The sequence below is a fragment of the Dunckerocampus dactyliophorus genome, chromosome 4, assembly GCF_027744805.1.
Source record: "Dunckerocampus dactyliophorus isolate RoL2022-P2 chromosome 4, RoL_Ddac_1.1, whole genome shotgun sequence".
Classification (NCBI taxonomy): Eukaryota; Metazoa; Chordata; class Actinopteri; order Syngnathiformes; family Syngnathidae; genus Dunckerocampus; species Dunckerocampus dactyliophorus.
Genome location: NC_072822.1, coordinates 24,627,159 through 24,641,916, shown reverse-complemented (window position 1 = coordinate 24,641,916; position 14,758 = coordinate 24,627,159). Strand labels below are relative to the sequence as shown.

The following is a 14,758-nucleotide window of genomic DNA, read 5'->3' as shown; positions in this document are numbered from 1 at the left end:
TCTCGTTTTTTTTTTAAGAATTGTAACTTATGTGGCAAACAGATTTACCCAAACACTTAACCATAGATGACCTGCTGTCTGAGTTTGGCGAGACAAGTGACAAGGGAGCTTGTTTGGTTTTTTTAGAAGAGTTGTGTTTTCCACAAACAAGCACAAGCCATCACAAAACGATCATGCTGAGAATGTAATTGGTCTTAATAATGGAAAATTAGTGTCGAAGTGTGTCGTGTCTGAGTGTCCAAAGTGTTTTCTGTCAATCAGACATTTCATTTTATTGTCTAACAAGAGAAAACAAAATACAGTCAAACCTCGGTTTTCGTTAATGATTCGTTCCAAAAGGTCAGACGATAACTGAAAAGTAGGAAAACCGAAGCAATTTTTCCCACAGGAAATCATGTAAATCCAATGAATCTGTTCCAGACATATTACAATTGTCTATTGCAGATCTATCGCCCATCATTCTGATATTATTACACTGAACCTTCCAAGTGTTTAATTACCAGACTGGCAGTATCTTTGGTTCTTCTGAATACACCTTCTGTGCTGTGTGTCTGTTCAGGAGTCCCAGGGGGTGTTGATGATCGTGCTAAGAAGTGGTTTAGGGTTAGAATATGGGGGGGTTTGAAGGTGGTTTTAGCGAACAGCCGGCAGGCAATACGTGAGAGGCCCCATGTCCGCACTATCAGTGGCATCAGACTGGAAAGAGGAAGGGGGTGGGGGCTGTGTGCGGCTGTTATGAGAACTGCAGTGTGTTGAAACAGAACGACTGCAACTCTGCACATCCCACTAGCACACACACACACACACACACACGACCGCTCACAGTGACAGTTTAACGTGCATACACAATATAACTGGCTGAACACCACAAATATAGACCTAGCTTTGTGAGTGTAAGCAAAGTGACAGCTGAGCGCCAACATGACTGATCATGAATAATGAAAATGCAGTGACCGTATTGCAGACGCTGTAATATTTTGTGTATTACACACACCATAGCCGGGCTTCCCTCCTCTTTGTCACATAGACACACACACACACGCACACACACTTCTTGGCGCACATCCAAATTAGAAAAAAAATCCACCTCAGGAGCCCTTTAAATCAGACGCAGCTCGATTGACGCTGAGAATAAAAATGAAAGAGGGAGGAGACAAAGCACCTAAAGCGCGGTGTTGCTAGGGGGCTTCAGCTGAACCTAAAGCCCTTATTGCCGTCCTCCTACTCGTCCCCCTCGAGACGGCGCTTGAAGCAGACATCATGACAACATCAAGTTCAACTCACATGGCCCGAGACGTCCATAGGCGCCGGTCGGAGAGCAGAAAGCCGCAAGGAGTCTGCCAGAGAGGAGCATGAGCGATGTTGAAGTGTCAGAACAACATGCGAGCAATCTGACCGTGTCGGGATGTGTCCTTCCTTATTTCATCCAGCCAGACGGAGCGCCCGGCCACACATCAATAACACACCTCCTCGCCTTCCTCATTCTCTTTGCTTCTCCTTATGGCTGCCACTTTCCGTTCTCTCCTTTCTCCTTTCTCATTATCTCCTTCTGCTCCTCCCTTCCCTTTTTCAATATCCTCTTTCTTTCTTTCTTTCTTTCTTTCTTTCCGTCTCTCAGCTGCACATGCAGTCGGCTTCTCTTCAGTCAACACCCTCCCCCCCTTGCCTCTCTCTCTCTCCCTCTCTATTCCCCTCCCTCTCACGCCGCCTTTACCTCCATCTCCTCTGCTCTCTCTCTCTTCACTGTGTGCAGCGCGAGAGGCCATTATCTGAGCCACGGCGTGCACGTACGATGGAATGGAGGAGTGTGCAATGAACAGAAACAGAAAGAGCTGTGGGCTATAGGCACTAGGAAACGGCTCCAGCTCCACCTACTTGCCGCTTCCTTGTGTCCCACAGAAGGCTGTTCATATCAGCTGTCCATTTAAATCCAGCACAGGCGTCCATTTTGACTTGTCAAGCGATGTTACATTGCTTGATTGCAGCCGTTGCCTCATCGTCCTTTTGATTTCGTCCGTAGCGGCCAAGGCTGGTTCTTCCATCTGCGCCAGTTCCTTCGCTTCGGTCTTATCCCAGCATTAGATCCACACGAGTGGGAGTGAGGTTGTTGCCGGTCTTGCCCGCCCTTTCTCCAAGATTGAAAGGAGAAAGACAAAGTGGGAGGTTTGCGATATCATCTTTTCATTCAAGTACAAGGGAAATACAGGACATGGCAACCAGGAGGGGACACTGGATGACACGTTGCCATCAGCGAGCAGGAAAAATAGTCAACATAGTGACAGCGCAAAGTGGGAATTCAATGGAATACGTCAGTTTTCTTGCTTTATAGCAGTTAGCAGCAAGAGCAAGTCATTCTGCTACTCTTTCGATTGCTTCCACAAGGAGCGTACAAACAGGAAGAGGACCGCCGTTCCAAGAACCCAAACCTTCTCTTTCACCTTCACAAGCCTTCTCCTGTCCTGTCCACTAGGCTAACATAACCCCTCCGTTGCCGCCTCCTCACCATCGCTCTACCATCGCTTATCATCGACCAACGCTTCTATGGCTGATTGGCCTTGTGGAGTCGGTCCTCCTGTCACTGTTGCTGGAGTTTCCCATTCAGGTGAAGCGGAGGGAAAAAAATGGCCGCCTCCGCCGTACAGCTGCTGCGTGGTGTCATTCTTTGACATTACCCAGTATTTGCCAACTTCCCCGCTATTCCGCGGGACTGACTTCCTCTTCTACTACGGATTTTCTCAGTCCCTCTTCGCCTCTCTCGCTCTCTCGTTTTCTACAGGCTGCGTTCTTCCCTCAGCCTCCTTCAAGCTTACGGCTTAACTGTTCCAACACTCTCCGATCCTGACAACTGTACGTTATCTGCCTCTCTGTTGCCATACGTATTTTTATACACACACACACACACACACACACACACACACACACGGAAGAGATGAACGTCAATCCCAAAGCGAAACAGCACAGCCTGAGCCATCCAAAGGAAGGAAGAGAAGTGGAGCATAGGTCACGTGACAACGGAGGACCAATGAAAAAGAAGGAAGGCGGTGAGCAGGCGAAACAGGAAACACATGTTGATTATTTGGCTGCATCATCCGCGTCATGGTGCCATCATTACCAGGCGCATCGGCAACTGCATCATGTGACACATTCCCACTCTCTCTCTCTGTCACACACACACACATGCACGCTCACACACACACACACACACACACACGCACTGAAAAATTTTGTCTACTGGTTGCAGTGACGCAGCAGTTGAGGCTCAACACCCATCTTAGATCACATGCTTACTCATCCTCATGTTAGGACTTCTGTAGTACTTCAGCATCATGCCTGCACGTGAAAATACTACAATAATAAAATCATTAATTTTTAAAGAATAATCTGATCATTCAACTTAATGTAGACAAAACTAGCATTGGCGTGAACCAATATAGAAATATATCAGACATATGCTTTTTGAATAATACACACATGGAGACAGGAAGTCACTGTGTGCACAGGTCAATGCTGTGTAACCAGACGGTAGCTCCTTTTATGTTGCGATATGGATGAAATTAATAATACAACACATGTTGCCATAAACGACAGATCATTTTTATAGAAATAACCCCTGCGGATCTCAAGTTTTATGTCGACAAAAGCATTTTTTAGTAATTGATGAGTTGGTCAGCAGACGGGTTGTTGACACAAGCGAGGACGACCTAAGCCGGTTCCATCTATCTATCTATCTATCTATCTATCTATCTATCTATCTATCTATCTATCGGTGTCAACAATCCATACAGAGAATGACTAAATTGACAGTATGTTTTGATTAAGCTTTCTCTTCCCACCGTTATGCTGTCTCTTTAATAAAGGAATTGATTCCATTAATTATGTAAGCAGCCATAGACACATCTATACAAGGCAGACTGAGAACACACCTCTGCAACACAACTACGTGAGAAGACTGTAATGGATAATGTGTAATCAAAATCACCATACTGATTGTATCTTCGGTGTGAGAATAAAAAAGGAAATATCACTTACAGTGAACCTGTTGTAACTCGGCTGTAATTCTAACAACAATCCCATCACAGCGTTTCTGATCGTCACTCACACAAGCCCATCTCATCGCCCGCTTTTCTCCATGCCTCTCTTCTTTTCCTCGCTCTCTCTCCATTTCTCAGTAGTTCACAGAGGAAAGTTCTTGATTGTAGGAGGTTTATGAGACAACAGAAGTCCATTCTCGGCAGTGTGTTGGTTTGGCTTGCATATGACTAAGCCTGAGTCATCGTTTCTTCCTAATGACTGCTAAGATAAACCCCCTAACACACCAAAGGCGAGCTGGTGTCGTTATTGTGGGCATCAGTGGTGGGAAGTCAGAGCCTGGTTTCCTGTTTCATAGCTCGCATATGAGCCACTATGATTGATTTGTACACTACAACGTGCTTATGTCAACAGCTTATTTAAATGGAAAAGCTGATCAAGTCCCGGTCCGTGTTCTTCCTAAGACTAAAAAATGCCCTCTTAAATCAGCATCGACGTGCGTGGTTGACCACTTTTGCAAACATAGAAGTTGAGACCCAAAGGGCGCATTTCTAGAAAAAATGGGTCTGTTTATGTTGACATGTGTTTTGGTATTGTTAACTTTATTGAAACGACAACAGAAACATAACTACTGTCTAGTTACACAACATTAAAACGGGCACACAGTGCCTTCCAGTTCAGTGCAAAGCAAGCTTCAAAATAAAAGCAGAGCAGGGTTAACCTTCTACCACAACTAACAAAATGCCCCCCCCCAAAAAAAAAACACTGGAAGAAAGATTGCACACGTACAAATATGTCATTTTCTTTGTCGTAAAGACATTCAACAAAATTACCGCAGCGGCTCTGTCAGATAAGAGTAGAAAATACAACACGGGCACAGAAGAATCAAAATGAAAATAGTCAAACTTCATTTTCAAATACTCTAGTTTCCATATGATTTGGTTTTCGACAAAAATTGTGCCTTGTTTTTCGTACATTGTCTCTGTAACAAACTAGTCCATGTGCCTGTACTGTTCGTAGAATCAAATGCTCATCTTAAGCGTAGGTGACTCACTGTCCGTGCTTTTTTTATTGAGTGCGACTGCTAAAAATATTTGCCATGGGGCCAAAGAATGTTCTGAATGCCAGCAATTTGATAAAGGTCAGAAACACTATTGAATTCAAGAAAGACCACATCACAAAATACAAATAGGTTGTTCCTCCCCCTCCAAAACCAGTTATTATCACCCATTCTCCTTATGACTCTGCTGGAAGTCACAAGTAAATGTGCAAGCAGTGGTATCGGTTTCGGTTATGTCAACAGCCGCTTAGGTCAACGTCAGTCAACCAGTCCGATGGATGTGGAGGTGAGCGGGTTCCGCTGTATCAGCTTCAATCCATGAATCCATTATGTATGGACAATGTTAGTTTTTAGTTAACTATTGCTACCTTTTCTCAGCAAAGCATGAGCATCACAGCCATGACATGAGTGTGCAAGCTCGTCCAATCATGTCATGTCAGCTGACTCTTTTTTCCCTCCACTCGGGATCCCATCGACCGCCATACAACGCCCCCGCCCCCCCACTGCCCTGCAGTCTAATGGCATCAAGGTCTTCTGTCTCCCCTCCCCCTCACTGTGCTCTTTGCTCTCTTTCTTTAGCGCCGTCTTTCTTCCTGTGCATCCGTTTCTCATTACAGAGGCCAAGACATGCATGCAGAAAACACGCAACAAAACAACAAATGCGGCAAATCAACAAATACAGAGCTATGCGGTGGTGTTATTGTGTGCGTTCTTGTTCTGCATGCACATGACTGCACACACGTGCAGGCGAGAATGCATACAGTATTGGATTGTTCACTGAGGGTCAACGGGTTTATAGGAGGGCGGGACCAGAAGTAGCAGGGCTGCACTGAGTACATCATGTTTAACAGAATAAAAGCCCGCTTCAGCAAATGTGTGCACCTTTTTAAAAATAATACTTAATCTATTTTATGAATAATATGTGGATATTACACGCTCACTTTATGCAGATTTTATGATGCCTTCTTTTGTTTAGTTTTGCATAGCTCAAATCTGAAACATGATGATCTATAGTTGCTGGGAAAGGGCAGATGATATCATCACCAAATTTGCATAATATGACATGATGCAAAAGTCTGAGTGTGGTTTGTATTGTAAAAAATATGCAACATTATGTCTTTAATGTTTAATAACAGAAGTGACTAACTTACAGGTGTTGGTTTCATTTCCTGCACAGTGGTAGACATGCCTGCAAACTTTATAATGTACAATTTAAAAAAAACATTCATGATGTGTCCTGGACTCCATGCAAGTCTGCGCTGGTCATTGTACATCTAATATCCACCTATATTGTAGCGTCGAGGGAGTTGATGCTGGAGTAAGGTTACAAATATATTCCCCCTATGCATCAATTAGATACTGTACAGTAATTTAGCATACAGCAACCTGCTTATGCACTTAACTAAGAAGCTGAGATTTGGTCATGTCAGCAATGCTTCTTGTTGTTGGGGTAAAAGAGGAGTCCTTTCAACCCCATTTGGTCATTTTTCAAGAGAGGTTAGCAGATCGCTACAAATATCAATTGTATGGACACCAAGAGCAGTTTCAGTATCCGATTTAGGGATGGGCAATATTGCCTAAAATCCATTAGCGCTGTTTCGTGGTTGAATATGGCCTATTATTAGTACAAAATATGCTAAGTTAAGGACATTTGACATATTATTGGCCTAAATAAAGCATTTTCAAGCATAAAAATAGCTAACTGAACAAAAATACAACTTTAAGACATTCAGAAGACACATTTAAAGGCTTAATATGTAGTATTCTACACTGGTCAGCTGGTGTCAGTAATGTTACTGTAGCGACAGGTTTATTGTGTATTTCTTAGCTGCTGTTTAGACCGTTGGCTACAGAGGGCAGTGACGTTCTGAATGCTGGGTTAGCGCTCGCTTTTAAGAAATATGTTTGTAGAAGAAGACAGCTAGGATGTATTGAACTGTTCATGCTGTGTTTTGAGCATCTGCCTGTAAAACTTAGTGCCCCGTGTCTGTTTCAAATAGAAAGGCTGACTAATTTACAGCCATCCTGCATTCAGCCACCATTACAATACATTGATGCGACCATAGCCACCGCAGGAAGTACGCTGTCCAGAAAAAAACAGCAAGGAACTCTCCCAATGGTAACGTGTGTCTATGTTATCATGTATTTATGTCTAATATGTCTTATTTTCTGTTATTATATCTACTATATTTGGTAATACAAGTGCAAAGATGACTATTGACTATAGGGGTGTTATTTGATGTCTAGAGGGCTCTAATAATGTTCAAAACCATATTTAGAAAGTCATAAAAAGGTTTTCTATGCTGTAACGACGAAAATATTCCATTTACAAATAAGGAATCCTACTTCACAAAACCGCAATAAATGAGGGATTACTGTATGTAGTTTTAAAAAATGTATGGTGCAAAACTGTAATAATACAACATAATGTTGCCGATAAATCCAGATACAATAAAATTCAAGTACTAGCTGCAGAGACTTGAAAGAAAAGTATTGCGATGCTTCTTTCCTTGAGTGCAAAGCATTCTACAGTAAAGGGCATGACAACTACCTCGTTTTAGTCCTTGATTCTAAAATGACACCCAAGAACCAGAGAACAGGAAAAACCAGTGTCTTGTTGATCAAGAAAAGGATACCGTGAATTGAGTAAACACAAAGTATTAGGCGTGGCTACTTCAAAGACAATTCTTCAAGTGTAGTAGTGTACAGATACTTCAAATAAAAACATATGCCACAAACTAGCCTGGAATTTTTGGTGCCATACACATTTTTTTTCAATTAAAGCAATGATTTCTTTGACTAGAGAAAGAACTTCCTGAATAAGGCAATTATTTCAAGTTTAAAAATTTCTTCCCAACAGTACCATGGCATAGATGGTAAATAGTGCAAAATAGTACAGAAGGGAGTGCATTTAGTGTGTTATTATTGCTTAAATGACACAAAATTGCTGATATTCAACAATTTGTTTGATTTTGAGGTGGTCAAATTGGTCGTATTACCGTTCTTTGCCAGAATTCTTGCCGCACACACACAGCTTTCTGCTGGTGGCTTAAATCGGAACAAAGTCCAAATGACGGCTGTTGCACCGATCTTTTTCACCATCTCCTCCTGTTCGCTTTCAGCCATGTTTGCTCGTTACATCGACGATGCCTTGCATTATTGCGATAGAATGAAAATTTCTATCGTGGGCCAAAGTTTTCCATCTCATGCAGATTCATACTAGCATGAAGAGATCGATATTTGCATTTTCAATGTTTATTCTGCGTTTATGCCGCTTATCCTCACTGGGGCTGTGGCCTATCCCACTTGACTTTGGGTGAGAGGCGGGGTACACCCTGGACTGGTTTATGTACAGTATATCATATATAGTGTATATAGACACACACACACACACACACACACACACACACACACACACACAAACACACACACACACACACACATATGTAATACATATATTATATACATGTATATAATATATATATGCATATATATGTATATATATGTAGTATGTACTAAATGTATATTAAAAAAATTGTCAAAAAAATATATATATAAATATATATATATATATATATTTTACATATATATATTGTAGTTTTTCTCTATATATCAATATCTATTCTTTTTTTTAATTATGTTTATTTTGTATGTGACAATACAGTTTGTGTTTTTTTATGTTTCATTACAGCTGTTGATGGCAACGCTAAGCCGCTAAGCCAAAAATGACCCAAACCGTGATCTTAAAACCGATGTCCACGCCAAACCGTGATTATGGCTTACCAGCACATCTAATTTGTATCAATTTGTTTGTGCATCAATGGTAACATTGTATTTTTGACTTCAGCCTTTTTTTGTTGTTGTTTTGCTTTTTCTGATTGCACACAAGCTTAACAATCATGTGAAGTTGCCAGCTATCAAGCCTGAGTCATACTGCCGACATTCGGCACGTGCAAGTCAGCACCAGTAACCCAGCTGGGGAAGGCCTCGCCCCCAACCCCTCCTCGAAACTCCCCACAAAGAGAATGGAGGAGTGGTTTGGAGGGGAAAAAAAGTGGGAGTGGGCGGGGGGTGGTGGGCCTCAACAGCAGCACGAAGGAGGAGGAAAGGCAGCTCTTTGTGTTTGCGGGAACTTGGTATAATGTAAGCAATGTAATCAATACACAACATTAGTTAGACACACAACAAAGGGAGCTGACAAAAAAATGGCTGGACAGTTTGAAGAAGCGGTGCTGAACAAAACATGAAAGAACACTGTGTACTACTAATTTTGGACTGCACAATAACATAATCATTAACAGCATGTGTAGATTTCAGTGGTAGACAGGAAGTGTGTCCTATCCGAATCAGACAAATGTGGTCTTAAATGAGGAACTCTTAAGAGGGAAAAGCCTCCTCATGACTGCATCGTGGCTGCTTGCCATCCTTGTCTCTTCATGACTCCAGCTAAGATTAGCGCTCCGTATGTCCTATCAGGCACAGCCGGTTTTAAAGGGCCAGTGCTCGGCTGTGCAAACACCACTATGTGTTGTACACATATGAGGAATTGAAATGGAAAGACTGTACTATAGCTCACAAAATATCCATTCTTTTTTTAGGAATATAATAAAGGCATACATTTATAATCAGTTTTGGTAATGGAAACTTCAACAGCTGTGGAGATGCTTGACGTAAAACCTGGCTGCGGTGTCTGCTCGGATTCAGGACTGCATGAATGGCACACCCAGTGGGAGCGACAGCAGCGCGGCCGGCAGTCATGTGAGAGTTAAAGAGCTCCCGCAACAGCTGAGAGCTCCACCCCGCCTTCTCTTTCCATACATTTTTTATTAACTGCGGCACCAAGCAGCTGACAGATTCTCTTCCTTTCCATCAAACACAGATAGCGGCAACAATGCCAATACGCCATCAACTAGCACCTATCTACCTGTCATAACGTACCAACCCTATTGGTTGATTGATTGTGTGTGTGGTAACTTGCATTGACATCATTTCCTGTCTACGTTATTGGATGTTGTCATCATTGGTGAAGGTCAGATTTACAAAAATATGCTTCTCACATGGGGGTACAGAGTTATGTTCTCGGACCAGCAGGGAAAGGGGAAAAAACCCCGAGTAATTGTTACGTGCATAAAAATGCCTATTTTTGACACATGGCTCGCCTCGTGCCTCTCCTCCAAACCCTTGTGCTACTTTTGATGTTCTCCCCTGTTTTTGGATCAACATTTGCAGTAAAAGTGGCTGTTGTAGTTATTAATTTTGATTCAGCTCCAGAACCCTCTCAACTCTTCAATTGCCATTGTCCACTCGCGACACAATCCAGGGTGAAGCCCTCCAGATGCTTCACACACGTGGTAAACATATTTAAAGTATAAATGTGTAAGTACTCACCACTACTGAATTCTAATGTCAGGTGCCTTTGGTGTGTCAGTACACAATTATGGTGCGTTCAATGACTGCCACACAAAGTACGGAATCTCATTGAAGCATAAAAACATAAATATGTGGAAATGGTGGGCTTTCTAACAGTGGTACATGTACAGTATGCTGTACATTTTACCTACATTATTATCATCACATATTCATAAATTATTAAGACTTATGGTGAACGAGATGTGTTTTCTGCAGGAAAAAAGAGGCCTATTTTCAGATTTTTACATTTTTTTTTTAACAAAAATCCACAAATTTGCAATCCAGTGTATTTGCACTTAACAAATTCTTTATTATAATCCCAAGAGAGGGCATTTTAGGATGATTATTTTACGTGCACAAAGCTCAAAGCACAAAGAGTTATTTTAGGTGTACTTTTTTTCCAAATGTTTCAAAAAACACCAGTACAGACCCACAGGACAAAAGGACTCACCTGATTAACTGGTGAATCAATCAAACAGGGACTGGTCTAGATCAGACCCTGCGTCTTAACGGTGTCGGAATGGGTTTATAAGTAGGTTACAAGCAGGTTACCAAAACAAAAATCAGTCAATAAGTCATCAATTAATTAACGGTTGAAAATAACAGTTAAACTGTCAGTGAGGGCTCACTATTTGGCTATTCTGGCAAATGTCTCATCCTGTGGCCACCGTGAGCTTTCACCGTTTAAACGAGGCAAAGGGAGCCTGTAAGAAAAATGACTAATGAAGGTAGTGTTCATCATGAACATGTCATTTAACAGCTTTATTCAAATATGAATTTATTGGAGTGTGAGGGTGCTACAACAAAGCAGAATCCTGATATGCCCCCCTGTGCTATATTTTCTATACAGCAACAGATCATAACAAAAACAATTTAAGGATACATTTCATATAAAACAGGTCTAGTCTTTTATTAAACAAACTACTTAGCCTTATCTTACTTACACGACGGCTTGCCATTCCTGTCTACATGCTTGCACATTTACAATTTCTCATCTGTTCCCTCCATCAAATGTGGCGGAGTGATTGCATTAACTAAATGACACGTCTTTATTTAGACTTTGTGTTTCTATTGCTTTCTAATTTAAACGTTTAGAAACGCAGGCGTTTGTCTCGGTGTTCTCGCTGCCCAATCCCCCACCCCAACCCACACACGCACAATGTAGCTATGAAGGAGCGCTTGCTCTACAGTTGGCTATGCCGCACACGTGCATTTGTCTTGGTGTTCGTTAGTCCAATCCCCCGAGCCACACACACACACGCACACACATATATATGTTCAAGCTTGCATTTACACACCAGAAATGTAACTGTAGAGGAGTGATCGCACCACAGTCGCGCCTGTGCACACATGTTTGCCTTGATGTTTGTCCCAACCTACACACACGCCCTGCACGTGTGCACCCCAAATGTAACTGTAGAAGAGTGATCGCACGACAGTGGGCTACGCTGCACGTATGCCTATGTGCATGCTTGTCTCTGTGTGTTAGCCCAGTCCTCCCGACCCACACACATGCACAGCGCACCCCAAAATGTAACTGTAGAGGAATGATCGCACTACAGTCTACTACGCTGCGAGCATGCAAGTGTGCACCTGTTTGTCTTCTCAAAGCTGCAAACCTAAAGGAAACACTGCTTTGGCAACCAGGTCCCTGACCTAAAGCCCATCAAACTCCTTTGGGATGAACTAGAACAGAGATTGTAAGTCAAGGCCTCTCTTAGTCCAACATCAGTGACCTCTGACCTCACAAATGTTATTCTGGATGAATGGACAGCAACTCAAAGATAGTCCAGAAACGTGAAGAAAGTCTTGCCAGGAGAATGGAGACCACCTCCATGTGGTTTTACATTTTTAATTCTTGTAGCTTTAATGTCCGAAGATCGCAATATTTTAGTCCTATGCAGGATAAGCACATTGAAAGCAACACTAAAAGCAAGACTTGTGATGTCAGACCTTCCACTTCCTTAGTCAATACACCAAACCACTTCCTGCACAAATACACACCCATGAGCACAGTTGGTCATGTGACCAACATTGGCTGCTGGACCTGAGCTAAAATTAAAGCGGTGATATCATCACACACTCACTGTTGCCCTGGAAACTAGGTCAGTGTTAACCCTTTGCGTACGAGGCTGGGGATTCCATGCAAGGCCAAACATACGATCAGCATGCTTTCCATCAGCAGTCTCACACATGCAGCTGTTTCTTTCCCACAGGAAATCCTGGGCAGAAGAATGCAAGCTAGGGACATTTTTCAAAGAAAAGAAAAAAAACACGTCTGCCGCCCGAATACTCTTTGAATCAAATTTGACAATGCTAAACCAGTTATTGGAGCAGTGAGGTGCACATAAGAAGAAGGTCGTGTTTGTCTTTTGGCGAGCAGGGCGCTGTTTGACAAGGAAACAAGATCTTCACAAGATAAACACTACACCGCTGATGTGCGTAGCAACCGAAAGCCTCAACAAACAGCAGCTCAGGAAAGCAATGAAGGCACAGCAAGGCAAGAAAATGTCTAAAGACGACTGCACAACACAGACAGCTGTTTGTTATATTCTTGTAACCAAAATATTGGAACTAGCTCTCCGTAAGATGAGAACTAGCTCTCATGTGTAAGTAAAGCGTATATCATAGACAAACTCGTCATGACAACATCTGGACTGACCTGTGTTGTATGACAGTATATTTATGCATGTCCGTCGGCATTAACGTCCACATGACGGCAGCCTCCTTTTCCAAGAAAGTACTTCACCGACAACTTGCTCACTCGGTACTTAAGAACGCCGCTCAAACTCAGAGCGGCTACACGCTGCAGCGCGCTAAAGCTTTACCGACCGAGCTGTGCGCATGCGTGACCCACTAACTTTTACTCCCTTTACCTGGTTTGACTCTACACTCGCAAGAACGTCGCGCCCCCTCCCGGCTCCTGAGCCGGAACGTAGAATTCCTCCTCCTCTCCCCTCCTTCTCTCCTCGGCCTCTTGTATCTACACATGCCTGGCGCTGGCACCAATCAGCGGGCAGCGTGGGACGCTTTAAACTGAGGATGCCGCCTCGCCACTAGGGCTCCCTGCTCACAACGTCTTTGAACGTGACTATTCTGCATCTGGATGATCTCAGGGCTTCAACAAAATGGATGGGGATTGTCTGTGTCCTGTCGCTACTGTTCGGATTCATAAATACATGAATCACTGGACAAAATCATCTCGAATGGCGACATGGCGACAAAAACCTGGTTGTCCCGTCTTACCTCTCAGCCAATTCAAGGTTTTCCAAAAAGCCTTGGCTGTTCTTGTCAAAATATGGAAGTCATTTAACGCACCACGGGATGGAAAGAGAAGAGAAGAAGGAGAGGTGGGAGGGGGTGGAGAAGAGAATAACAATCAATAGAATAATGCGACAGGGCCGGTTCAAATCCACCTGTCATGAAGGTAGACAGTCTAATCATTCTTGTCATGTGCAGCAAACAGCACACATTTAGTACGCCTGGTTTATTCCCCTCCTACTTGGACAGAATGCAGATATCATTTTAAAATGTACAATTATGTAATAGCTGTTCTCAATGCATGCACAGTGCTATTTATACACATTCATAAGTGAACAGCCTGCAACACAAACAAAAGCATCTTCTTATTTGCTACAAGCCGCTCCCCTCTTGTCTACACCAGTGATAAAATTATGTTTTGTGTCCCGCCAGCCCCCACACTCCACCCCCCTGCCTTCCTTGCCAGCCACCCACCTATCTATCCTGAAATAGTCTGGATCTATAGTGATGAATATTTACCCTCCAAGTCCCACAGATGTCTCGCTTTGTATTCCTTTGTCCGTCAGCCGAACCCCCATCAGAAGCCCCCCCCGCTGTCTCCCACCTTCACCTCTATTCCTCTGGTTCTTTCTCTCACACTGTCCTCTATCTCTCTCTCTCTACTCGTCCGTCTTCCAGCAGTTCATTCAGGAAGCCATCTTGTGTTTTTAATCTGCTTTTGCCGGAGCGCTCGTACACACGGTCTCTCTCTTTCTCTCTCGCTCAACCCCCCCCCCCGTTGCTCTCAATCCCTCGTGCAAGTACAGCAATAGGTCTACTGCGCACACACACACACACACACACACACACACACACACACTTGTTCTATTTTTTTCTAGATGGATTTGAACGTCATCTCTACAACCACCCCGCCCTCCTCTGTTTTCGCTCTTCAAACATACACACTTACATGTATGCACAAACACAAACACGCTACGTCAGCGCACACAAAGGCAGCCC

General features: G+C 43.1%; 1 protein-coding gene across 7 annotated transcripts in view; it reads right to left on the bottom strand.

The window, feature by feature from the left end:
- The window catches only part of tet3 (tet methylcytosine dioxygenase 3), a 32,566-nt gene extending 18,103 nt beyond the window's left edge, over positions 1-14,463 (bottom strand). Inside the window, exons 1-3 of one of the 7 annotated variants that reach the window (XM_054772898.1) lie at positions 14,279-14,463; positions 13,745-13,780; positions 501-586 (exon numbers count right to left, since the gene is read on the bottom strand). Coding sequence is in view for 3 of the 7 variants with exons in the window: in XM_054772895.1 (XP_054628870.1) it covers positions 501-923 (423 nt within the window). In the remaining 4 variants the exon portion in view is untranslated. The other 6 variants (XM_054772896.1, XM_054772899.1, XM_054772900.1 and 3 more) reach the window with 6 other exon arrangements.
- Positions 14,464-14,758: the final 295 nt, after the last annotated feature.